We start from the raw sequence: 22,432 nt of genomic DNA, 5'->3' as shown, positions 1-22,432 counted from the left end.
GCACATGACACGCACTCCACCAAATGACACATTGAGGCTTCCAAATCAGATAGGAGCTAGACATATTCTCTAATCGAATAATTAAGCTAAAGAGAAAAGAGAGAAATAAAAAATATATTATTACAGAAAAAGATATATTTCGTAGGACTCGATCTTGTACAATTTGTTTCCCCAACCGCTGCCCTTGCGGACACACGACACGGAGAAGAGGCTCGTGCTCCTGCAGCCCACCGCGACAGGCTCCCCCGAGATCTCCACCGCCCGCCGCGGCAGATCCACCCATCAGCACCCCCGCCGGCGAGGTCCCACGCTCGGATCCCGGCGATGGCGGGGATGGAGGCATTCGAGGCCTACTTCCGCCGCGCGGATTTGAACCAGGACGGCCGCATCAGCGGCCAGGAGGCCGTCGCCTTCTTCCAGAGCGCCAACCTGCCGCAGCAAGTCCTCGCTCAGGTGAGCTCTAAACCCTCCCTCTAACTCGCGCATTCCTGACTCGAGAGCACAATTTTAGGTGTGATCTTCGTAGATGATACTAGGTCCCTCGCCCCGCGAATTCGAATGAGTTAGATATTTTTGGTGTGGAAACTTGTGGGCGCAGGTGTGGATGCACGCCGATCAGAACAAGACTGGCTTCCTCGGCCGGCCGGAGTTCTACAACGCCCTCCGCCTCGTCACCGTGGCGCAGAGCGGGCGTCAGCTCACGCCTGACATAGTGCAGTCGGCGCTGTATGGTCCTGCCGCTGCTAGAATTCCAGCTCCAAAGATAGCAACGGGGCCATCTCCTCCGCAGATAGGCACGGCGGGGGCTTCAAGGCCCCAGGGGAGTGCTGCGATGACGCCCGCTCCAGGGCAGGTTGGAGCCGCGCAGATGAATCCGGCTACTGCTCCAAGGTCCCAGGGAAGTGGTATGATGCCGACTTCTACTCAAGTTAGTGCGCCGCAGGTGAACCCTGGAGCCGTTCCAAGGCCCCAAGGGATCAATTCTACGATGCCAGCTGCAAGTCAGGGTGGTGCTCTGCAGGCAACACAATTTGCTGGACCAAGGGCAATGCAATCACAGCCTCCTAACATGGGATTTAATCAACTGCCCCCTTCAAGTACCGGTTTCATGAGGCCACCTCAGGTGGGAGCTCTGGCAACATCACTTCAAGCTCAATCACCTGGTATTAATCAAGGTCTACATGGTGGAGTCAGCATGGGAGGATCTGTTGGTTGGCAAGGAGGTAATGTTAGTTCTGTTGGAGGTGCTCCGCAAGCTACATCAGGAGGAGCTGCACCTTCTCAGACAGCACGAGGTGGATTTGGTCTTGGATTGCCTAGCTCAATGGGCATGGCTCCTGGACTGCAGGCGCAAGCAATGTCCTCATCACCATTGCCTCCACAGATCAACAGTACTGTATTGCCACAAGATTCAAAAGCCTTGGTGTTGTCTGGAAATGGCCCTGCCAGTAGCTCAGGATCAAGCACTGACATCTTCTCCGCTCTTACGCAGCCAAAGTCAAGTGTATCTGCACCTACACTTCTGACAAGCTCGATGCCCAGCTCATCCAGTTTTATGTCCACGCCCACTGGCTCCCAGAATCTGACGAATCTAGCACAGCTTGGTTCTTTGCAAGGTAGCGGCCAACCTCAACAGACTCAGCCTATCACAAAGCCCAGTGTTCCTGCACCAACTGCATCTGATGTTTCTGCTGGGGTTTCTAACTTAGCTTCCCAATGGCCAAAAGTTACTCAATCTGACATCCAGAAATACATGAAAGTCTTTGGGGACGTTGACAGGGACAGAGATGGCAAAATAACTGGCGCAGAAGCTCGCACTCTGTTCCTCAGTTGGAGACTTCCAAGAGGTGAGATATCACCACCAACTTCTAACTGTTCTAATTATGTACTTCATCTCAAATTCATTAAGTTATGAAGTGCTTATACATATGTTGCTGCTTGAAATTTCTGTTTGACCCTGATTTTCTGTCAATATCTTTGTCATACTGTTTGCTGTTTGGCATTTCACCCCTTTCTGTTTCTGTGGTCGTTTCTTTATGATGTGCTAAACATATCCCTTAGGATGGAATACCAGTGCCAATGGTTAATGCAAGTGTTACTCTTCTAAACCTTTCAGAGGTCCTGAAGCAAGTGTGGGACTTGTCTGATCAAGATAATGACGGCATGCTTTCTCTGAGAGAATTTTGCATTGCTCTTTATCTAATGGAGAGGCACCGAGCTGGAACTCCTCTGCCTCCGGCTCTTCCTGACTCTCTTAAACATGATGAGACCCTGTTACGAGCTACAGGCTTGCCTTCAACATCATACAATGGTCCGTCGTGGCAACAGAATCAAGGTACTACTTTGCTTGCCATCTAGCTCTCTGTTATCATGTCATAACCGTAGTGCAACATGGCTCTCACAAGCTAATTTATGTTGGATCAGGATTACCGCAAAGGGGACCTGGAGCACCTGGGTTGCCCGCTGGTGGTGTGCGGCCACCCTTACCACCACATTTGCATTCACAAACTGATGTGGCTAGCAGGCCAGGGCAACCAAGATCTCATCTGCCCAGTATGGGTAATCATGCAGTGACTCAAGGAAGCAAAGATGACAGAAGTGGAATGAATCCAGTTGGACAGGAGATGGTGGATGCTCCTAAGAAGGTATGTGGACCACGTCCTTGTATCCTGAATTGTCTATGCTGATCATTTACAACTCCTGTTCCACTTTGACCAGGCTTGTTCTATGTTGTTCAATCCAGCCAGTTGATGCGGTCAAATTGGTTTTGATGCTCTTATCATCAATTAAATGAATGTTGTGTGCATGTTTATGTATGTGTGTTTTGGATAGGTGAGATCTGGGGTGGAACCATGAATGTGCCACGCCCTGGGCTGGGTTAGCGCGTCCTGGCTAGGCTCTCTATATATTTGATTCTTTTTTCTGATTGTCAATAGGGTCATTCATAAGCGGGATTGTTGATTTATTGAATGCTTGAAGGATGATATAAACTCAAAACTTATAACATTTAACTTAAGAGGAATATATCAACATTTCTTATGCATGAGCTTGGTATTGCTAGGTAGGTATTTAGTTCTTATCACTTCATATTTGTGCCACCACGTCACATTACACAACTACTAAAGTTTTGGTGGCTTTGTGCCATTCAAGTTTCACTTCATGCGATAAGTTTATTAATATAGCTCATACTCTTGTTCAGAGTATCTTCTGGAGGCTCTATTCTTTTTCTTTTGCATCCTTTTTATTGCCTTTTTCTGGCTTGCCTTTCGTTCCTTGCTAAGTAACTCCATTTTAAATGGCAATAAGAGGTTTAGTAGATTCCATAGTTGCAAGTATTGCGTATGTGCTTAATGCAAGTTATGTTTTCCTCTTCTACTAATTTCTACGTTTGAAACCATTTATCATTTCTCTCATTTGCATTGTGAAGGTTGAGGTGGAGAAGCAGATCCTGGATTCTAGAGAGAAACTGGAGTACTACCGCACTTTGATGCAGGATCTTGTAAGCAAAATTGTAATTTGGGCTTAGTTAGGTCACTGAAGATTGAGACAAAGACTTGTTTTCGATCAGTCTTATATTCCTTTTTTTTTAAGGTCCTGTTTAAAAGTCGGTGTGACAACAGGCTGAATGAAATCACAGAAAGGGCATCTTCTGATAAACGCGAGGTACGGAGCACTGCTCCTTTTGAGCTATTCTTTAATGCTAAATGCTTGGAGGCACAGAGATTAATGGTGCAGAGCACTGCTTATAGCATGATGTGGACCAGCATTATAGTTGCTCCTTTTATCTATTTTTCAATTTTAAATGCTTGGTGGCACGCAATTTCATGTTTAGTTGCCTATCTTTTGTTGTAGAATATTGTTTGTTTCCACAGCAAACTAATGCATAGTGTTTATTTGGTTCAGGTGGAATCGTTGGCTAAGAAATACGAAGAGAAGTACAGGCAAGTGGCAGAGTTAGCTTCCAAACTGGCAGTTGAAGAACATGCATTTCGCGATGTTCAGGTTCTGCATCACTGCACCTTAAAAAAATGTGATTTTAGATATTATTTTTGTGACATCATCATTGGTCTCATTTTCATTTCATCCTTCCTTTTGATTTATGTCTCCTTCCCTCTTGCTGGATTTATGTGTCTTTAATTGGAGTTCTTTGATTTTCTTCAGGAGAGGAAAGTTGAGCTACATGACGCGTTAATTAAAATGGTACAAGGTGGGAGTGTTGATGGTTTGCTTCAGGTACATTGAAACTTTGCTGGGTGCTTTTTTTTGTGTGTTTCTCTCTATGCAATGCGATTCTTTCCTAGGTTCGAGCCGATCGAATCCAATATCAATTAGAGGAGATGGAGAAAGCTCTTAGTGAACGGTGCAAGCACTTTGGACTGCATTTCAAGCCGTCTGCATCAATTGAGCTTCCTTCTGGTACCTAACTTTCCATCTTCATGTTATTACTTATTTCATTCTTCCTGAGTTTCCGTCTTCATGCTGTGTTGTTTTACTTCCTGCCGCCTTCAGATATATAGCTTGGCTATCTTTTGATAACTTTTGTCTTTACTTGTTAGGCTGGGAACCTGGACCACAAGAGGGAACCATTGAGTGGGATGAAGACTGGGATAAATTTGAGGACGAAGGTTAATACTTTCATGATATTCCACTCTGTTATTACTTAAGCATCCAAAGTGAACTGGTTTCTTTTTAAAGTTGGCCATTGTCTGTTTATATGTCAGAGTACTTTGCATGTTGTGCACACCGAGTTTTTCAGTTCAAGACTTTTTCATGCTGCTGCGTACAAAATATTTGTGCCTTTACTAATGGGTGTTAGCATACAACTCATACTGGTTCCTAATCTGTGAAATATATGAGAAGATGCCATGTCTCTCTTACTTGTAAACATATGCTAGCTATGTTGTGTTCTGAAATAAGCAAGCATGACTGTATTTCTAAGCCTAATATATTGTGTAGTTGGTATAATTTGTCAATGTCAATTATGCAGATAAAATTCATGTGCTATCATTTTTTTTGTGTTTGGGTTCCTGTTCATCCGATATATCAAGCCAGAGCCTCTGTTCTAGTGAACCTTGGTAGCTAGAACATTGTAAGTGTGGAACTGCACATAGATCTTGATGACATGAGCTGTTGTTAGTTTTGTGTCTTCTACTTGAGCAAACTATTTCCTCACTTTTCAATTTATCTTATTATATTTCTGATTAAATCATATGAAATACAGGGTTTGGTATTGTTAAGGATAATGGTACGATACATGAAAACCCAATTTCTGCTGAAAATACAAAAGTACCATCTCTTTGGGATGATGGGGATAATATGTCCCCTGTTGCATCTTCTAATGGTCATATCAAGGATGAAAGGCGTTATAGTAATGGTGATCAAGTAGCTGAGAGTGAAATAGGGTATGATTTTGGTGATGAATCTGTGAGGAGCCCTGGCAGTGCTGGAAGAAGTGCCTCAGGAAGTCCATTTAAGTCTTCCCGCTTTGGTATGCATGACACATCTCCCAGCAAAAGAGAAAGCTACAGGTACTTGTTTCCATATTTGGTTTATGTGCATCCAGCATCCTTATACCTAAATATTTAACTTGGTGGTTCCTAGAACATGTTACCGCAGTTTCTTTACTGCATATACTTACAGCTCTCTCTGATTAAGATGCTGAAGAATGTTAAATTTAAATCATTCATAATATTTATGTGTGCGCTGTAACTAATTTTGTGTCTTGTATGAGAATGACATCAGTTATTATTTTAACACAGTGACTATGGTGGTTCCGAATCCGTTTTTGGTGACAAGTTTGCTGATGAAACTTCCTGGAACTTTGATGATCAAGATACTGAATCTGTTTGGGGCTCTAGTGCACTCAACACTGTAAGCTATGCGGTTTCTTGTTTCTTGTTGCGGTATTTGGGTGTGTGTCTCTCCCTTGTCTTTTTCTAATGAACTGTCTTAATATAGGAGGCTGACCATCGTGGCGGCACAAATAACTCTTTCTTTGGGTCTGAGGTGGGTTCACCAAGTGGCGCTAGTGCATTTGGAGCAAAGAGAAGTTCATTCTTTGATGATTCTGTTCCAAGTACCCCTGCATACACATCTGGGTTCTCACCAAAATTCAGTGAAAGCCGCGATGATAGCTCCTCTTATAATTTTGGGAGGAGGTTTGATTCCTTCAGATCCCAAGACAGTGGATTCTTCCCTCAGGAAAGTCGTTTTTCCAGGTTTGACTCCATAAGCAGCTCCAAAGGCGAGAATGTAACAGGATTTGATGCAGGGAATAGCTCGAGAAATTTTGGTCGGTTTGACTCTTTTGATGATTCAGATCCATTTGGTTCAAGTGGACCTTTTAAAGCATCTGGAAGCCGGTCTCCCCCCAAGTTCTGATATGCCTATCTGCTCTTATTAGCTTATTTGTCCATACAAGGCTCAGATTCTTTGAGGAAATTCCGAGTTTTCATGCCATGGATACCTTTTTGCTTGACATTTCAGCCGTTTGCCTTGTGTGCAATTTTTCATGCCCATCTCACGTACAAAGTGGACAGGTTTTGGTTATATTCTTTGTATTTTTTTTCCTGAAACCTTTGTCTGTATCATGTAAATTACACCGACTTTGTCTTTGTTTATAGTTTATATGTATGGAGCAACCACCGGTCAAAATCTTTTTCTTTCTTCATTTCTTCTGTATACTGGTTCAAGACTTGAGTGAACTGGGAAAAGCTTTGGCATTGTTTGTACTCCCTGTGCCGGGCCTTGTTTGTACTCCTTACGCCATTTTGGAACAAGTTTCTGTGTGGAGTCGTAGTTTCTGTCGTGCTGTCTTCCTCGTAATCTTCCATGTAGCCTCCATTGTTATATCGTTGCTTTCAGTTTGAACGGTGTCTTCCATGTTACTGCGGAGCGTGTTCTCGAAAAACAAAATGTTATTGCCGAGTGACTGATAGTTGTTAAAGGCTTCATAGTCTGGTAACCTGCATCTGTGAGATTTTCAGAGTCATGGTTGTGATTTCCATGAGGTTGTCATGCCCGTACTCGTTCTGCAGGTTCTCGTTTGAGCAACGTTTGAGCTTCTTTTGCTTGTTTTATGTTTGTGGAAGCCACAGCAGATCTGCTCTCTTTCATTTCTTCGAGAGAGGACCACCTGGTACAGCAGAAGAAGCTTCGCCGTTAAGAGCAGGCGGGTGGACACCGCTGGTGTGGCAAGGTTGCATGGTGTCACACTGGCACCGTCTCACCGCGGCACGGCCAAATCCAGTGCTACTATCTACTTGTGGACCAGAACCGCGTCCAGCAGAACTGCCGCTGATATTTATGGTCGTACAGCTGCTGAATTGGAGCGGTGGACGCGGCGTGCACGGCCGAACTGGAGCCACAGAAACGTGAAGCCGGCGGCAGCTTACGACGCGGGTGACGCCGGGTCATGCGGAACGGAACACGCGAACATAAAAATTTTACAGGATCAAGTCTTACAAAAAAATCTTCTTTTATATATGTTCTGTGCCTTCTTTTTTTTACTCTCAATTATAAGTGCTAATCGTTAAATCAAATAAAAACGATATAGATTAGAATCTTATAAGAATTTTTTCGTAAAGAGTTCTATAGATCAGTGTCTTATATAATAGCAACACAGATCAGTGTCTTATAGAATAGCATGTTGCGCGGGAGCCACGTCTGGAGGCGTCCTCGTCCTCGTCCCGCGGTGTGTGCTCCGCACAACGAGCGGCTCGCGAGCGGGACAGCAAAAGTTTTTCTCGAATACGCAAGAGAAATGCGTATCATTGCATTAAGAAGAGGAAAAAACAAATTCGTACAAATACATCGGAAAGATTACAACAGCCAATCGAAGAAATGGGTTGGCCGAAAGAGAAATTAGATAGCCTAGTTAGCCGAAAGAACTTCAGGCGAATGGACTAGGGACCTCAAGCACCAACACATTGCTGACACAGCGAACATTGCCGGGAGAGTCACGCAACGGATCCTTGAGCGTTAAGCCAAGCTGTGGTGACTGCCAGATGTTTGGTGCCGGCCTGGCACCAGTTCGAGATATCTTCTTTAATTGCAACGATTAAGGCTTGCAGCGGGAGTCGACGATTGTTGAAGATGATCGCATTTCGCGATAGCCAAAGCCGCCAACATATCAAGAGAACTAGCGAGTCGAAGCCCCTTCGAAGGTCTGCAGAGAAGCGCTCCCGAGCTTCTGACCACCAAGCGAAGACGTTAGCTTGAGCTACCGGTGTCTGAACCCCGATGAACCGCCACCAAACCTCTCTAGCTAGGGTGCAGCGAAGAAGCAGGTGATCGATGGATTCTGGAAGTTGCAGACAGTGGGCGCATGAGTCGTTGGCCTGTAAGCCCAAACGCTTTCTACGAACCGCCGTCCATAGCCGATTGTTCCTGCCATAGGCGGCGCCGGAAATCATTAAGCAAGCAACGGGGTGGCGCCACTACTTCCTTACCATGATCAAATAGGATTACACAACATGTTTTGTTTACTCATCACCCTCGTGTCACACGACACGCAGATAAGATGCATCTGTATCAACGTCACCACATGCCACACGACATTGAAAGGAGTTTCTCATCGATTAAAACTTTATCATGAATAGAACGTCAGCATGTCTTCATGCAATCCAGACAGCTCTCCGGACAAGAATGAGAACTGCTTACCAGTAATGTAAGGGTTACAGTACATAGTACCGGCTCGCCAAAACGCCGGCAATAAAACAAATCACTTCTGATCCAAAATTACTTCCACATAGGCACTAAATTATGGAATAAGTTCGCTCTTTTCCATTATTAAAAAATGCGCTGTATGGATTTGTTCTGCTGTGTAAAGGTCTGCTCCACATGACCTATGCAGTAGCCAACTTCATCTCTTCTTGGTCCTCAAGATTTAGAATATGGAGCAGCTTTGGCCAAGATTCAGGGATCCCTCCAGGCAAGTTAAATTCTAATAGCTTCCCCTGCTTCCGGTAGAAATCCTCCACAGGTTGACTCTGCAAGGTCAGGAAACCAAATGTTTTAAGTGTCAAACCGTGAACTGGATTTTGTACAGTTTCGACATGTCCATGCAAGTGTCCTATTTTCCAGGAACCAAATGTAACAAGCTAAAACAACAAGCCAGCACTGGGTCTATCTTACACAAGCCTTAAGAACTACAGCCTTCCATTACAAATTTGGACTTCTGCGATCCAGCTATGCAAACACTATAAATAACCAAAAGACACTACTTCAACCTCAAGGGCCTAAGTTGCATGTAAACCTTGTAGAAATGGAACACTACAACCAGAAATTGAAATTCAGTACTAGAGAAAACAGTGTCTATTTTATGGATGATATAATGGGTACAGAAATAGGCAGCACCATACCATGTCATTATATATCTGAAGCCGATTTCTGACCACCTCTTCAGTATCATCAGCTCGGGTAATAAGCTTTGACATGCAGTTATTTGGGGGTAGCAATGGTGCCATGTAGATTGGTGGTAATCCATTTTCACCCGTAACATCAATGCAGGCCAAATTGAAGTTCTTTCCACATTGGCTGCAAATCCTTCTGCCAAGGCACTTCTCTACTAAGACATCTTCTCTCAGTTTTAGATTAACCACCATATCGATGTCCGTAACGCCATCAAGAATTTCCTGAACAGGGTGGAGAAGGAGTAGTTAGTTCAAATCACCATGATCAAGTGCAAGTATGAAATGAACAAATCCCTGACTACAGCATTTTGTCTGGTAAGGCCAGTTAAATGAAGGACAATGATTGTTGACAACATATTACACTCAGTATCAATGAGTTCATATGGCAACAACAGCTGCAAAAGTGTTTAAATGTCGAAAAGTAAAACTAATATTCCTGCAGAAAATGCTTCTGTTTACAGCAGTCAGCAGCAGACAAAACAATCACAACTCACAAGCATTATACTTCAGATAACTAAGTACAAAGTAGTCATGTAATCATGCCTCTAACGTATAAACATATTGCTATAGATACAGAGTGACAGAATAATATTTCCAACAAAAAGAATGCAGAGTATCACAGTGTCACATTGGTTCAATTGGATCAGAAACACACGAGCTATTTGGATGGTATTGTATTGCATTACTAACTGCATAACCAGGTAGCAGGAAAAACATTGAGCATTCAAGAGTGATCAGATCATTGGGTTCAATTATTACAAAAATAAACAAACTAGAAGCAATTGTTCAGAATATGTACAAAAATTCTCACCGCTTGTTTTACAGTACGTGGGAAACCATCAAGAATAAATCCTGATTCACCCTGGTCCTCTCCTTTCTTAAGCCTTTTGGACAAAAGATTGAAGATGATTTCATCAGAAACCAATTTCCCCTGGTTAACAATTTCAGCAAGCTGCACAATAAAAGCCAACTATATCATTTACAAAGAGAAAAAAAAAAGGATAATGAGGTATCACAAAAAATAATATAGTAGGAATTTCAGCGCACACGTAAAAGTCTCACAAAACATACGTGAGATAGGCAGACCCATACATGCTTACCATCAACAAAGTGTGAATCTACCCATTTGCACTCAGCAGTGTTGGAAATGGACTAGTTGCCATGAAATGAACACAGCAAAATCGGAGTAAAATGTAGCTACACAATTCAAGTCTAAGGTTACTTGAAGAATTAGGATATGTTTTTTTGGTGAATAGCCACACTCTTCCAACAAGTACCATTAGCGTAAATAGTTCCCTGGAAACACCATCCACCAGGATCCAGGGAGCCAGCTTCAAACCCTTTACACAAGACATGTTTCTGTGAAAAAAATTGTGCGATATTCTACCTCACGCGCTCACGCTAAAACAATAGGTCCGACACTACAACGAAATTGAGCTCAAGCGTGCAAGCAAACTGATTCCCATTTGCTGCTCCGTGCTCAAATTAAAAAAAAAACACTATGCATGTCGAATTGATCAGATCCACACCAATTTAACTGCCCCTCGATGGCTCGATCTGAAAACCTCTTCTTCCTTCTATTCAATGTTTCCCAGTTCAACAGGTAGTAGTAAGGCCACTCTTGAGACTTCTCTACTGATCCGCGCTCACAAGCCCAACTGAACCCCAAATCTCCAATAAAAAAGCTCAAGCTCGTTCCTGATCCGCTCGAACCGAAACGAAATCCAGATCAGCGAAACGTAGAACGGGCTGATCTGGACTCTGGAGATGCGGCGAGGAGTCTCACTCTCACCTGAACGGCAAGGGAGCCGGTGGAGGCGAGCTCGTCGCGGACGAGGTCCCCCGTGGCGATGTGGGGCACGCCAAGGAGGCGCGAGAGGCGGCTCGCGTAGGTGCCCTTGCCCACGCCGGGACACCCCAGGAACACCCACTGCACGTTCCTCTCCGCCGCCGGCCGCCGCCTCATCCTCTCCTCCGCCGCGAACGGGAATCCCGCCGCCGCGGCTGCCGCCGAAGGCGCCTGCTCCGGCGCCAGCGACGTCATGCCCCTCCTCGCCGCACCACCGGAGGCGGCTGCGCGGAAGAGGCGTTGCACGGCCGCCATGGGACGTAGCGAGGCGTGGAGGCGGAGGAGGAGGGCGGGGTTTTAGGGTTCGGTCTTGACCGTTTCGAACGGTACTTGTACGTGCGGCGGCTGAGATGCGATGCGACGGGGAGAAGCTTGGAGAAGAAGGTGACCGAGCTCGACGTGGAGGCGTGGAACGGTTCTACGCTGAACCTATCTAGCAGTAGGTCCCACTTGGCGGTAGGTACACCGTGCCAGCGCGTGGGATGGGTCCACGGTGCGCCAGCTCGTGGTGGCCTCACGCTAGCCGTTCGCGCTGAACAGAGGGGCCCACTAGCTGGTGGGCTGAAGCTCGCATCTGCTCGTGCCGAGGCGAGTCCGGGGAATATTCTTCTTGGCGGCCACGTCAGCTTGGAGTGCGGCTCACGCATCAGATGGATGGGCCGGCACACACGGCCCAGTACAGATCCCCAGTCCACCAGCATTGGGCCCACGATCCGACACCCCACGCCTGCCGCGAGACGCCCTCGTTTGGTTTAGTACCACATCGACTAACCAAGGAGGTTCGCGTGGGAGGGCTAGCTATATAAGAAGCGCCTGGTCCACCGTTCTTCCATACTTACCTGGACGAGGTCGACGGGCGATCAAGAAGGCCCGTGGCCTAGGTTAGTGGCCTGCATTGCACTTGGCAGGTGCGCTGGCTTACCATCTCCCCAAGTGGGAGAGTGGACGTCATAATTTGTGGTAGAGGGGGTACGCGTTCGCGCGGCCCCCGCCAATACTTGTAAATCAAAATTTGGATCCTGCGCTTTATCTGATGGGCAGTTGGACTGGTCTCCTTCGCCCGTCTCACTTAGATTAATGCTATGGGCAGGGTTTTTTTTTCTGAAAGACGCATTTCTTGTTCATCTTTTCATGCGATCCGAAAACGAGTGAGATCAGAAAGATAGAAACTCTTACGGCCCTGTCCATCGGAACCGTACTGAGGCACGAACCATGCGCTGGCCCATGGCTGTGCACTCTCCAGACAGGTGGCCCAAACTAGTCTGCTCAAGAGGACGGCACAAGAGCTGGGAAGAAATGCTTTTGAGCACCTAGCTTGAAGCAGCGCTGCAGGCGTGTATACTGTAGTGTAATAGCGTCATCTTTTTTATGCTGCGATGGACAAATCATGCATCCATGCATTTGATTGAATTGGAAGAAGAAAAAAAAAGATGCATCCGATGGAGGTAGGAACCGCACCTATGAACAAACCAAAAGACGACGGATACGACACCAATTGATGAACACCAGAACAAAAGGGGCCGCTGAAGGAACATGTTAGACCAACATGCCGAGACACACTCTTATTCATGCAGACACACCGACGACGCACGGTAAAATACGGACAGAGATCGCAGAAACACCAGAACGCATGCATCACGGCATGCGCAACCATCAATCCCGCGTCATCTCGCTGCCGCAGCTCACGCACCAAGGTTAATGGCAGTGCGTGGTGCAGAAGCAGCGGCGGCGGAAGCCGCGGCACCGGCCGCCCGGAAAGCCCTCCGTCTTGCAGACGTTGGCGCAGTTGTCCCTGCGCACGCACGGGCCCTTGAACTTGTGGCTCTTCGACTCGCACGTCCGCGCCTCCGCCACCGGCCCAACCTCTGCACAGATCAGCAGATGACATGCTGCTACAACGTACTCCTTATACGCATCGACAAGAGAGTTCGGAAGCTAGCTTAGCCGGCACATGCATGCACGGAGCACGTACTACCTGTGACCACGAGCAGCAACAGGACGAGGAGGACGGCCGAGAAGAGCTTGCGCGAGAGCTCCATTGCTCGATCTCTTCTTCTTCTTCTAATCTCTGAAACGGGTCGGTGGAAGGGTGAAACCGGCGGGTATGGGTGCCCCGCGTTTTATAGAGACCAGCACGAGTGATGGATGGGTGGCAGCGTGCGTGGCACAGCACGAGATGCGAGCGCGCTAGTGAACCAGATGTCAAAGGACGGCAAGGAAAGTAACGCGAGAGTAGTCCACGCCCACGAGCACGCAGAGGCCAGAGCCAGGTGCATGCATGCGTACGTGTAAAGACCGTGCTGCTTTTCCTTTAGCTTGCTACGATCTACGAGTGGTGCTGAAAGGAGGCGATCGCTCGCGTCGCGTCGTCGCGACGCGAGCAAGCCTGGAGTGTTGGAGAGGTAGAGAGCAATGTAGTTTAACACTGCACGTAGCTAGCTGCAGTTCGTCTTCAGGTGAGGTGAACGCGCGGGTTCCATGTGATTTTGCGAGCGTCGTTACGAGCTTTCAATAGTGGATGCGTTTGTTGATCAGGGAAATTATGATGCGCCGATGGAGTTAGCTTGCACGTCGTCTCGAGATGCATGCAGGAAAAGCGTGCGAATTAGTAGCATGCGTTCGCTAGTGGTGGCGATTTTCTTTTTCTTTTTCCTGGGAATCAACAGAAAAATATATAAAAAAATTAAAGCTACTGATTAGAAAATCTATTTATTCGCGTCGGTGCGATTTGTCAAATAAAGGAATCGGCGGCTCCGATCTCCCTCCAAGGATGTTGTAGTTCACTCCACTCGAGTTGGGACGAGAAAAGCGAATGCTTGAGAGATTTACGGAATAAAGTGAGGATTGTGTGCAAGGTTTTCGTGTCAGCTTTCTTTTTCTAATTTACAGCATTTCAAACCGTTACCGATCAGACCTTTGCCTTACCTTTTCTCCTCTTTTGCAAAATACCTTAGATAGCAACAGTAACACAGCGTGCTCCATTGTTTTCTTACCGATTTTTAAAATAATATTAAAATAATCGTAAATTACAGAAATAAAACACAAAAATGAAAATTTCAGAAATCTTACCTATTCGCTAAACGGTTTAGAAAAAATATAAAATAAAACCCGTAGCGTGAAAATAAGAATTTCCGTGCTACCGATGCGCGAAAATATTTTCACTAAACCATTGCGCAAAAAATCGACTATTTTTGCTAGGTTTTCCAGGGATGGTTACGCGAAAACCAATTTTCCATCAACAGTTGATGGAAAACCAATTTTCCAGGACAGTTGATGGAAAATTGGGCACTGTTCACCCATGCGCGCGCCTGCTTTTTTTATTTATGTTCGGCCGTGATCACTGCACGAATTTTGTAATATTCTTTTTGTGTACGGAAATTAAAAAACTATGGAAAATAACAAAATTTCTAAAATTTCACCTATTCATGCGACCGTTTATCAAAAATAATTTTTGCACAGAGGTAAAGCAAAAACTACGTCATAGTGACTATATTTTTGTGTTTCAAAAAATTTAAAAAAATTCGAAACTTCGCTGAATGGTAGTGCGAAAATAGGTTTTTACTATATAGTTTCGCGAAAATATTGCGTGAATTTTTCATTCGGCAAAAATATCTTGTAAATGTGTAAATTAATTTATGCAAGCAAAAAAAATCCTTATTTTTTGGTTTGATGTAAAATTATCCAAGTACTTGTGTGATTGCCGAGAATATTTTTTCCTTAATTGAAATAGCACGTTCGGTATATCTTTCACTCCATCATAAAATATGTACCGATGACAAATATAATATGCCTTAAAGAATTTAAAGAAACCGCATACATAAAGTAACAACAACATTAATATGTACGGTATAATTCTGAAAGTAACCTAGTTATGTATCGAATCTAAACCTAATATGCCTTAGAGAATTCAAACTAGCAGATTACTACTAGCAGTCTACTAACTGCAGTGTGAATACTTTCCCGTTCTCACCGCCTTAGGTCCAGTATCACGAGCCCGACGTGGCTACTCGCGCTTCCGCACCCTGTCTACCTCATGCGCCTCCGTTTTGATACGGTTCCACTCCTCTCTCTATTCTTCTCTTCCTCCTGTAGGCGTTTGCGGGGTTGCCTCTCTCCTCTCGTTGGCTTCTATTTCATAGAATCTTCTCCATGCGGCCCGGTGTTGGGTGTGCAGGAGTAACACATTGGTTTTGCTCTGCCCAGTATCAATCCACTGTATGAAGTCGTATAGTAGCGATGGAGACTAGAAAATAAGGGAAAATTCATAAGTGGTAAATGAAAAATAGTTATGTTTTAGTTATGCAATAGGTGAATACCTGAATCTATAATTTCTTTCCCTACTCATTTATCCTACATATATCTAAATTATTTCTAATATCAATTATTTTTATATACATCTAAAAATAACAAATATTTGTACATGTATCTAAATTTGTTCCCTTACTCATTTATCCTAATATAAATTGTCTCTACATACATCTAAAGCTACCAAATATCTAATTAAAATTACATAACCTAAACAAATAACAAAACTAACAAAAACATGCTTTTTTTACCTTCTCCTCCCTCGTCCTTCTCCTTTCTCTCCCTCTCCCTTCTCCCTCATTCTCTTTCCTCTCCCTCCTCCTTCTTCCTTCTCTTCTTCCTCTTCTCTCCCAATCGAGCCCTCGCTCGCCGAATGCGCACAGCGCGGGGCAGCCGCGACCGACATGCATAGATATGGCCAGGCGCGCGCACGGACAAACAGTGCCCAAGTTTCCATCAACCGTCCCAAAAAATTGGTTTTCCATCGACCGTTGACGGAAAAATGATTTTCGTGTAAACATCCCCGAAAAAACTATTTTCGCTCAATGATAGCGCAAAACTATTTGATTTTTCACACAATGGTCTAGCGAAAATATTTTTACACATCGGTAGCGCAAAAATTCTTATTTTCGCGATATAGTTTCTATATTTTTTATTTTTGCTAAACCGCGAATAGGTAATATTTCTGAAATTTTCATTTTGTGTGTATTATTTCTGTAATTTACGATTATTTTAAATATTATTAAAAAATTCTCTTCTTTCCTGGTATTTGTGCATATGCAGTGTCTCTGTGTCTGCACTCGCAGCGAGGTGTGACCGTGTGAGTGAGAGCTGAGAAGCATGTACGCATTTGCCATTGGGCTTTATTTCGTGGTCCATTTCGAGCCCACTCCATCCGCTCACTCGACTGAGAGCCCAGAGTCGTCTTTGCAACGGGGAAAGGAACTGACCTGATGCAGCACACCTGTGTTCCTAGCCCAACACTTCACCTAAAAGCAGCCCAGATAAGTATTTTTTTTTAAAAAAGACCTAGGTTCAGAGACATGCCTGTCAAAACTTAGAAGGAGTTGTCATAATCTTCAGGAAACTACAGCAGCATTGCAATGCACGAGCACCCGAAAATAGTCGGTCAATTCTATCCCCAGTCAGTGGTTCTCCATCAAGTTGAAGTCTTGAAACACGCTTTAGGATCTGACCCTGCTCAAGGTGACATGTAATTTCAGTATATGAATTGCGACTTGCAAGTAGGCTCGTACCGTACTTGCGACCACGACAACCGCGTTCGTGCTTCACATAATCACATCTCAAAGCTAAGCTCGGGTCTACGGCGTAACCGCGCGGCTGACGCCGAGAAACTTTGCCGAAACTGTACCCGCGCTCAGCGCCAAGCGTCTCCCGCCGGGGGGACTTATCGCTGTCGCTGCCCATGCTGGGCACGAGCACGAGACCGCACGACACGAGTGCGACTGCGACGGCATGTCGCTGCCACGAGAAAAGGAGAGGCCAGGGCACCGTGCACCGCGATGCCGAACCGGCGCTAGCTGCCGCGAGAAAATGAGAGGCGCCAACGTGCACCGGCGCTGCCGCGATCACGGCGAGAGGGCAGGCCGCCGTGCAAGCGCGATGTGCAGTTGATCGAGGCGGCTTGGCTGCGGATACAGTGCGGCCGAGTCGTGAGCCGGCCGATCGGCCTCGATCGTTAGACGAGGTCGTCGTCTTCGGAAAGTTTTCCAGCATTTGGTTGTGAAGTTAGAATACGTCGTGTGCTGTACCCACTGTAACGTTCTGAATTTTCTTGTGGTTCCTTCTTCCGAGCGAAATTGGCGTTTCTTCACGAAATTGGGACCAACTTCATTCCACACGAAAACCTCTTAACATATGTGCAGTCCCGATTCAGCGCTTGCCCGTGACAGTTCGTGCTAATTTCGTGCTGGAATTCAAACAGCACACGATATGAGTGTTTAATTTGAGACCAATTGCAAAGTAGTTTGGATTCTGACGCGGCCGTTAATTTTTTTTCCGAGAACGTGGAAGGCGATGAGACCACGCTCTGCATGCTTTCTTTATTTGTCCGGCTGTCCCGTTCCATCACTCGCTCCAAATATTCCAAAATGCGCAGGGCAAACTTATTTCAACCGCAAAAACCGTTGGTCCGCGAAATGAGAAACATGTTTCCAAACGCGAGTGATGAGTAGAGGCGCGCTACTCTGCTTATGCTGCATTTTGGGGGGGGGGGGGGAAATCTTTAGTGTAAATAAGCAAATAGGTGCAAATATACAAATGGGAAATTTCGTCTATCCAATCCATACCCGAAGTCTCCGGTTGATTCTACCATCATAACAGTGGAGGGTTATTTCACGATATTTTGTGGCTGCACCATGGTTTCCTGCAAATCAAACACTTCCACGAGTGAGATAGTGGGATCAATTGCAAACTTCGGATGAAGATCAGACAGACGGCATTCACAGTTTGCACCAAATTTTTTCCCGCATTTTGTTACCATTGTGGCATTTTGGTACTCCTTAAGCAAAAGCCAAAGCACCTGACATAAACGAACATTGATATTAACATTACGGTTCTTCTCAATTACTGTAAGTCACATTTTTTAACCACTTGATCAACAATCAAACAAATACGCATCCCAAAAAGTTAATACGACTTATACTCAACAAAAAAAGTGACTTGCACATAGCATAATAAGATAACTTTAAGATTATTTCGCTTAGATAAATTGACATTCTCAGATTTGTCTTTTTAAAAGTACTTCTAAATATTATATTATAAATTTACTTTATTTTTTATTATATTGTAATAGATTGTAGTGATCAAAGCTACGTTTTAGGAGCGACCGAGTGTTTGAAACGTCTCTCTCTCTCACACACATATATATATATAAGCGATTTGAGGTACAACTATACGTACATATACGTACATAACTGTCAGCCTATGGTGGTCCCAGAGGATTGGGCGATACATATCATAATTACGATCGTCGCAACCATCATGTTTATTGATAAGCAAGGGCTGAAGAGATGAAAGCTGAGGTTAGCAAGCAAGTCTGCTTCCAATCACCACAAGTGGATTCGCAAGGAGGACAACTGAGCTGGGCAATTTCACATCATATATATATTACAGTGTGCACATAAGTACAAAACTATGCACGAACAGAAAATGAGGGGAAAACAAAACAGGAAATAGGTGCCCAGGGATACACCCTCGGGCCTCAGCCACTCTTACACTATACTACACGTCTACACGTCCAAAGTTAGAAACACTAGAACGATGACATTCTTATTCCTGCAACTTCGGCACGAACAGTGCCAAAATCCTACTTTTTATGGATCAATAGACCATCGCCCGATGACCAGTTCACCAACTTTGGCAAGAGAAGCGTATAGTGGGTGTGCTATAGCCTTGACGCGGCCATGACGTGCGCCACCGGCTGCTCGTCGCGGCGCCCGCCGACCGTCGTGGTCGTGTTCGTTGTCTTCCCCTTCGGCTTCTGCGCCGGCACGGTCGGCACTAGCTTACGGGCCACCTCTCGGAGCTTGACCTTCTCGACCTTTCCCAGCGCGTTCCTCGGGAGGGCGTCGACGGCAACCACCTTCTTGGGCACCATGAAGCGCGCCATGTGCTTGCGGCAGAACGCGAGCACGTCGTCCTCGCAGGCCCCGGCAGCCTTGTTCCTAGCCACGATGAACGCGCACGGCGTCTCGCCCCAGCGCGGGTGTGGCATCGCAACCACCGCCGCGTCGGCCACGGCCGGGTGGCGGAACAGAACCTCCTCCACCTCCTTGCTGCAGATGTTCTCCCCGCCGCTTATGATCACGTCCTTGGACCTGTCCTTGATCTCGATGTACCCGTCCTGGTGCACGACGCCGACGTCGCCCGTCAGGAACCAGCCGCCCTTGAAGGCCTTCTCGTTCGCCTCCGGGTTGTTGAGATAGCCCTTCATGACGCTGCTGCCGCGGAGGACGATCTCTCCAACGGTCCTCCCGTCGCGCGGCACGCTCACCATGGTGTCGGCGTTCTTGACGTCGGCGTCGGCGAGGGACAGGGCGCTCACCCCCTGCCGCGCCTTGAGGCGCGCGCGCTCCGGGAGCGGCAGGCGGTCCCACTGGTCACGCCACTCGCATACCAGCGCGGGCCCCGTTGCCTCCGTGAGGCCGTAGGCGTGCGTCACGCGGAAGCCAATCCGCTCGACGCGCTCTAGCAGCGTGGCTGGCGGCGGAGCCCCACCCGTGAGGACGTCGACCGGAGCCTTGAGCTGCTTGTTGGCGCCTCCCTCGAGGAGGATGTCGAACACTACCGGCGCGCAGCACATGTGGGTGACGCCGTGGCGAGCGATGGCGCGGTAGATGTTCGCGGGCTGCGCGTCGCGGATGCAGACATTGGCGCCGCCGCGCGCCGCCATGCCCCATGTGAAGGTCCAGCCGTTGCAGTGGAACATGGGGAGCGTCCACAGGTACACGGGCTCGTTGCCCACCCCCCACTGCAGCAGCAGGCTGGTTGTGCTCAGATACGCCCCGCGGTGGCTGTAGAGCACGCCCTTGGGCGCCGACGTCGTGCCCGACGTGTAGTTGAGCGTGACCGCGTCCCACTCGTCGGTGAGCGGCGGCAGCTCCGCCTCCGGGTCACCGTGGGCAACTAGGCCCTCGTACTCGAGCTCGCCGAGGCGGACGCCGGTGGGCGTGTCGATGTCGTCGATGACGGCTACGAGCGGGACGGGCGCGCCGGCGTTGGCGACGAGCTGGAGCGCGTCGCTGGCGAGGCGCACGTAGTCGTAGTCGACGAAGAAGAGCTTGGCCTCGGAGTGCCGAAGGATGGTGGCCACCGCGTTGGCGTCGAGGCGCGTGTTGATGGTGTTGAGCACCGCGCCGGCCATCGGCACGGCGAAGTGCATCTCGTACATGGCCGGCACGTTTGGCGCGAGGACAGAGACCTGCACGTATTTGAAACAGAGACGACTTCAGTAACAGCCAACACTCGAACGCTACACGTGTGCGGTGCGCGCACGTACGTACGGAAGCAGTAGTTCCTCACCACGTCGTTCTTGCGGACGCCGAGGGCGAGAAGCGCGGACGCGAGGCGGCGGCAGCGGTGGTACGTCTGGCTCCAGGTGAAGCGGACGCGGCCGTAGATGACCGACGTGCGATCGCCGTAGACGGCATTGGCGCGCGGCAGGAACCCGACCGGGCTGAGCGGCACGTAGTTGGCTGGGCACTTGGGGAGCTGCTCCATGCTCGCCTGCTCAGCGTACAGGAGACCAAGGTGAAAAATGCCAAGCGCTATTGCGTTTTGTGGTAGTGTCAGACAGCCCGTCTCAGCGGTTGCGAGGATGTGTGTGGTGAGTGAGCTGCTCAGGCGGGGGGTGGGCTTATATAGCGCGGCCTAGCGAGGTAGCAAAGGGAGAGCAGAGCAATCAGCAACGTGAGATGCGTTTGACGGGACCCAGCCGCGAGAGTACAAAATTGTTTTGGAAAAAAACGGAGATGTTCCGGGTCGGGGGCAGCAGGGGAGAGGTTACACGGAAAATGAAGTGAAAACGCGGCCTCTTGACCACAACATGTTCCTGGCACGATATTTCACACCTGCACTGTAGCGGTACGATTAGGATACAAGTTTTGTATTTTTGGATTATTAGGTTGACCCAAAATTTTAAAAATAAATTAGAGGTTCACTCATACTCTCTCCGTTCAAGAATATATGACATATTTTATTTAAAAAAATCAAATTTTATATATTTTAATTCAATAATTAGTTAAATTATAAGTATATTTAATATATAAAAGTTATACAACTTTATTTATATTTCAAAATATTTTCATACTATATGGGCGCGTTTGGAACGCTTGCCGCGACTTGCCTTGCCTGGCTATGCAAGATTTCACATGTTTAGATCGCAAACTCGCTGTCCCGGTGTATATGCTCACCTTGCCGGTGTGAGAGAACCAAAACTGCTCTCCAGCCTAGCAAGGCTAGTTTTGCTAAGCGAGGCGAGCAGGCAAGCGAACCAAATTGATCTATATTAGTTTTGTAATTATAAATTATATATTTTGTAAGAAAATCGTGATCAAATCTAACTTTAAAGACTTTTTAAAACAAAATACATCTCATATTTTTTTAATAGAAGATATATATAATTAAATTAAAAAAAATTAAATAGTAACTCAAAACTAGATACCAATAGTCCAATACCATAACCCACTTGCATTACGATCGGTTTCTTGGTTTCCTTGTGGACCAGGGGACCGGTCCCTGTTGATACCTGCTAGTGGCGGTGTAGCCGAGGGATCGGTGGTGGCGATTGGAACAGAGTAGACGCCAGATGTGCGCGGCCGTTCAACTTTGAGCGACGCGATTGATTTCATGCGCGGTAACAAGATTGGTAGTGCTGGTACAGTGGATTCGCAAACTTGGGCTCCGATTATTTGCGACACTTGTCAGGCGTTTTCACGATCCGCGGATTGCATGGTTCGGAGCTGATACGAATTTGGCGCCCCTTTATTTCCCTGTCTAGAAAGGCCCACAGAAAACTGCACTACTGCTCCAAACATTTTAGCGTGACAGCGGCGGGTGGTAGTATAGGCAACCAAGACAGGTACTTGCATTACTCAGAACATTACAGGTACTTGCATCGTTTGAATCGTGGATTGAAATTGAACTATGACAGGTGGAGCATTAGCCGGAATAATTGAAAGCTGGTTACTTTTATAAAAAAGCACGGTACAACTTATATATATATATATATATATATATATATATATATATTTACATCATCATACGTATATACTCACACAACGTATATTGAAGATCGGAGATATCGAGCTTAGAGATTAATGAAGTCATCATATACACTTCGCTA

The 22,432-nt window shown here is 46.6% G+C and overlaps 4 protein-coding genes and 1 non-coding gene across 5 annotated transcripts; 2 read left to right on the top strand and 3 right to left on the bottom strand.

Annotated features, from left to right (window-relative positions):
* The first annotated feature begins 150 nt into the window (after positions 1–150).
* Positions 151–6,731, top strand: LOC133911504 (uncharacterized). Its single transcript, XM_062353762.1, has 13 exons — positions 151–453; positions 599–1,847; positions 2,117–2,335; positions 2,425–2,645; positions 3,428–3,499; positions 3,592–3,663; positions 3,904–4,002; positions 4,162–4,233; positions 4,302–4,416; positions 4,557–4,625; positions 5,222–5,528; positions 5,760–5,871; positions 5,959–6,731. Exons 1-13 carry the CDS (start codon positions 325–327, stop codon positions 6,379–6,381), a joined length of 3,159 nt encoding a protein of 1,052 aa, XP_062209746.1. The 5' UTR covers positions 151–324; the 3' UTR covers positions 6,382–6,731.
* Positions 6,732–8,558: 1,827 nt separating this feature from the next.
* Positions 8,559–11,667, bottom strand: LOC133911503 (probable adenylate kinase 1, chloroplastic). The gene is made up of 4 exons (XM_062353761.1): positions 11,206–11,667; positions 10,225–10,365; positions 9,363–9,635; positions 8,559–8,990 (listed from the first exon to the last, which is right to left on the bottom strand). The coding sequence occupies exons 1-4, from the start codon at positions 11,515–11,517 to the stop codon at positions 8,847–8,849; spliced, it is 870 nt and encodes a 289-aa protein (XP_062209745.1). The 5' UTR covers positions 11,518–11,667; the 3' UTR covers positions 8,559–8,846.
* Positions 11,668–12,093: 426 nt separating this feature from the next.
* LOC133913858 (U1 spliceosomal RNA) lies at positions 12,094–12,254 on the top strand. Its single transcript, XR_009909100.1, has one exon. It is a non-coding gene; the product is annotated as a U1 spliceosomal RNA (small nuclear RNA).
* A 618-nt stretch (positions 12,255–12,872) lies between these two features.
* LOC133910865 (defensin Ec-AMP-D2-like) lies at positions 12,873–13,334 on the bottom strand. The gene is made up of 2 exons (XM_062353104.1): positions 13,238–13,334; positions 12,873–13,127 (listed from the first exon to the last, which is right to left on the bottom strand). The coding sequence occupies exons 1-2, from the start codon at positions 13,299–13,301 to the stop codon at positions 12,958–12,960; spliced, it is 234 nt and encodes a 77-aa protein (XP_062209088.1). The 5' UTR covers positions 13,302–13,334; the 3' UTR covers positions 12,873–12,957.
* Positions 13,335–18,671: 5,337 nt separating this feature from the next.
* Positions 18,672–20,910, bottom strand: LOC133911501 (trans-cinnamate:CoA ligase, peroxisomal-like). Its single transcript, XM_062353760.1, has 2 exons — positions 20,611–20,910; positions 18,672–20,509 (listed from the first exon to the last, which is right to left on the bottom strand). The coding sequence occupies exons 1-2, from the start codon at positions 20,806–20,808 to the stop codon at positions 18,974–18,976; spliced, it is 1,734 nt and encodes a 577-aa protein (XP_062209744.1). The 5' UTR covers positions 20,809–20,910; the 3' UTR covers positions 18,672–18,973.
* Positions 20,911–22,432: the final 1,522 nt, after the last annotated feature.

This window comes from Phragmites australis, chromosome 3 (genome assembly GCF_958298935.1).
Source record: "Phragmites australis chromosome 3, lpPhrAust1.1, whole genome shotgun sequence".
In the NCBI taxonomy this organism is placed as follows: Eukaryota; Viridiplantae; Streptophyta; class Magnoliopsida; order Poales; family Poaceae; genus Phragmites; species Phragmites australis.
This window is presented reverse-complemented; position numbering and strand designations above follow the sequence as displayed.

What these genes read in the sequence shown, in the direction of transcription:
- LOC133911504 (XM_062353762.1), top strand. Translation starts at nt 325, where the DNA reads ATGGCGGGGATGGAGGCATTCGAGGCCTACTTCCGCCGCGCGGATTTG. An exon ending in TGGTGGATGCTCCTAAGAAG is followed by an intron (nt 2,646 to 3,427) that starts GTATGTGGACCA and finishes TGCATTGTGAAG; the next exon opens with GTTGAGGTGGAGAAGCAGAT. An exon ending in GCACTTTGATGCAGGATCTT is followed by an intron (nt 3,500 to 3,591) that starts GTAAGCAAAATT and finishes TTTTTTTTTAAG; the next exon opens with GTCCTGTTTAAAAGTCGGTG.
- LOC133911503 (XM_062353761.1), bottom strand. Translation starts at nt 11,517, where the DNA reads ATGGCGGCCGTGCAACGCCTCTTCCGCGCAGCCGCCTCCGGTGGTGCG. An exon ending in CACGTACTGTAAAACAAGCG is followed by an intron (nt 9,636 to 10,224) that starts GTGAGAATTTTT and finishes CACCCTGTTCAG; the next exon opens with GAAATTCTTGATGGCGTTAC. An exon ending in TTCAGATATATAATGACATG is followed by an intron (nt 8,991 to 9,362) that starts GTATGGTGCTGC and finishes CTGACCTTGCAG; the next exon opens with AGTCAACCTGTGGAGGATTT.
- LOC133910865 (XM_062353104.1), bottom strand. Translation starts at nt 13,301, where the DNA reads ATGGAGCTCTCGCGCAAGCTCTTCTCGGCCGTCCTCCTCGTCCTGTTG. An exon ending in GTTGCTGCTCGTGGTCACAG is followed by an intron (nt 13,128 to 13,237) that starts GTAGTACGTGCT and finishes TGATCTGTGCAG; the next exon opens with AGGTTGGGCCGGTGGCGGAG.
- LOC133911501 (XM_062353760.1), bottom strand. Translation starts at nt 20,808, where the DNA reads ATGGAGCAGCTCCCCAAGTGCCCAGCCAACTACGTGCCGCTCAGCCCG. An exon ending in GCGTCCGCAAGAACGACGTG is followed by an intron (nt 20,510 to 20,610) that starts GTGAGGAACTAC and finishes AAATACGTGCAG; the next exon opens with GTCTCTGTCCTCGCGCCAAA.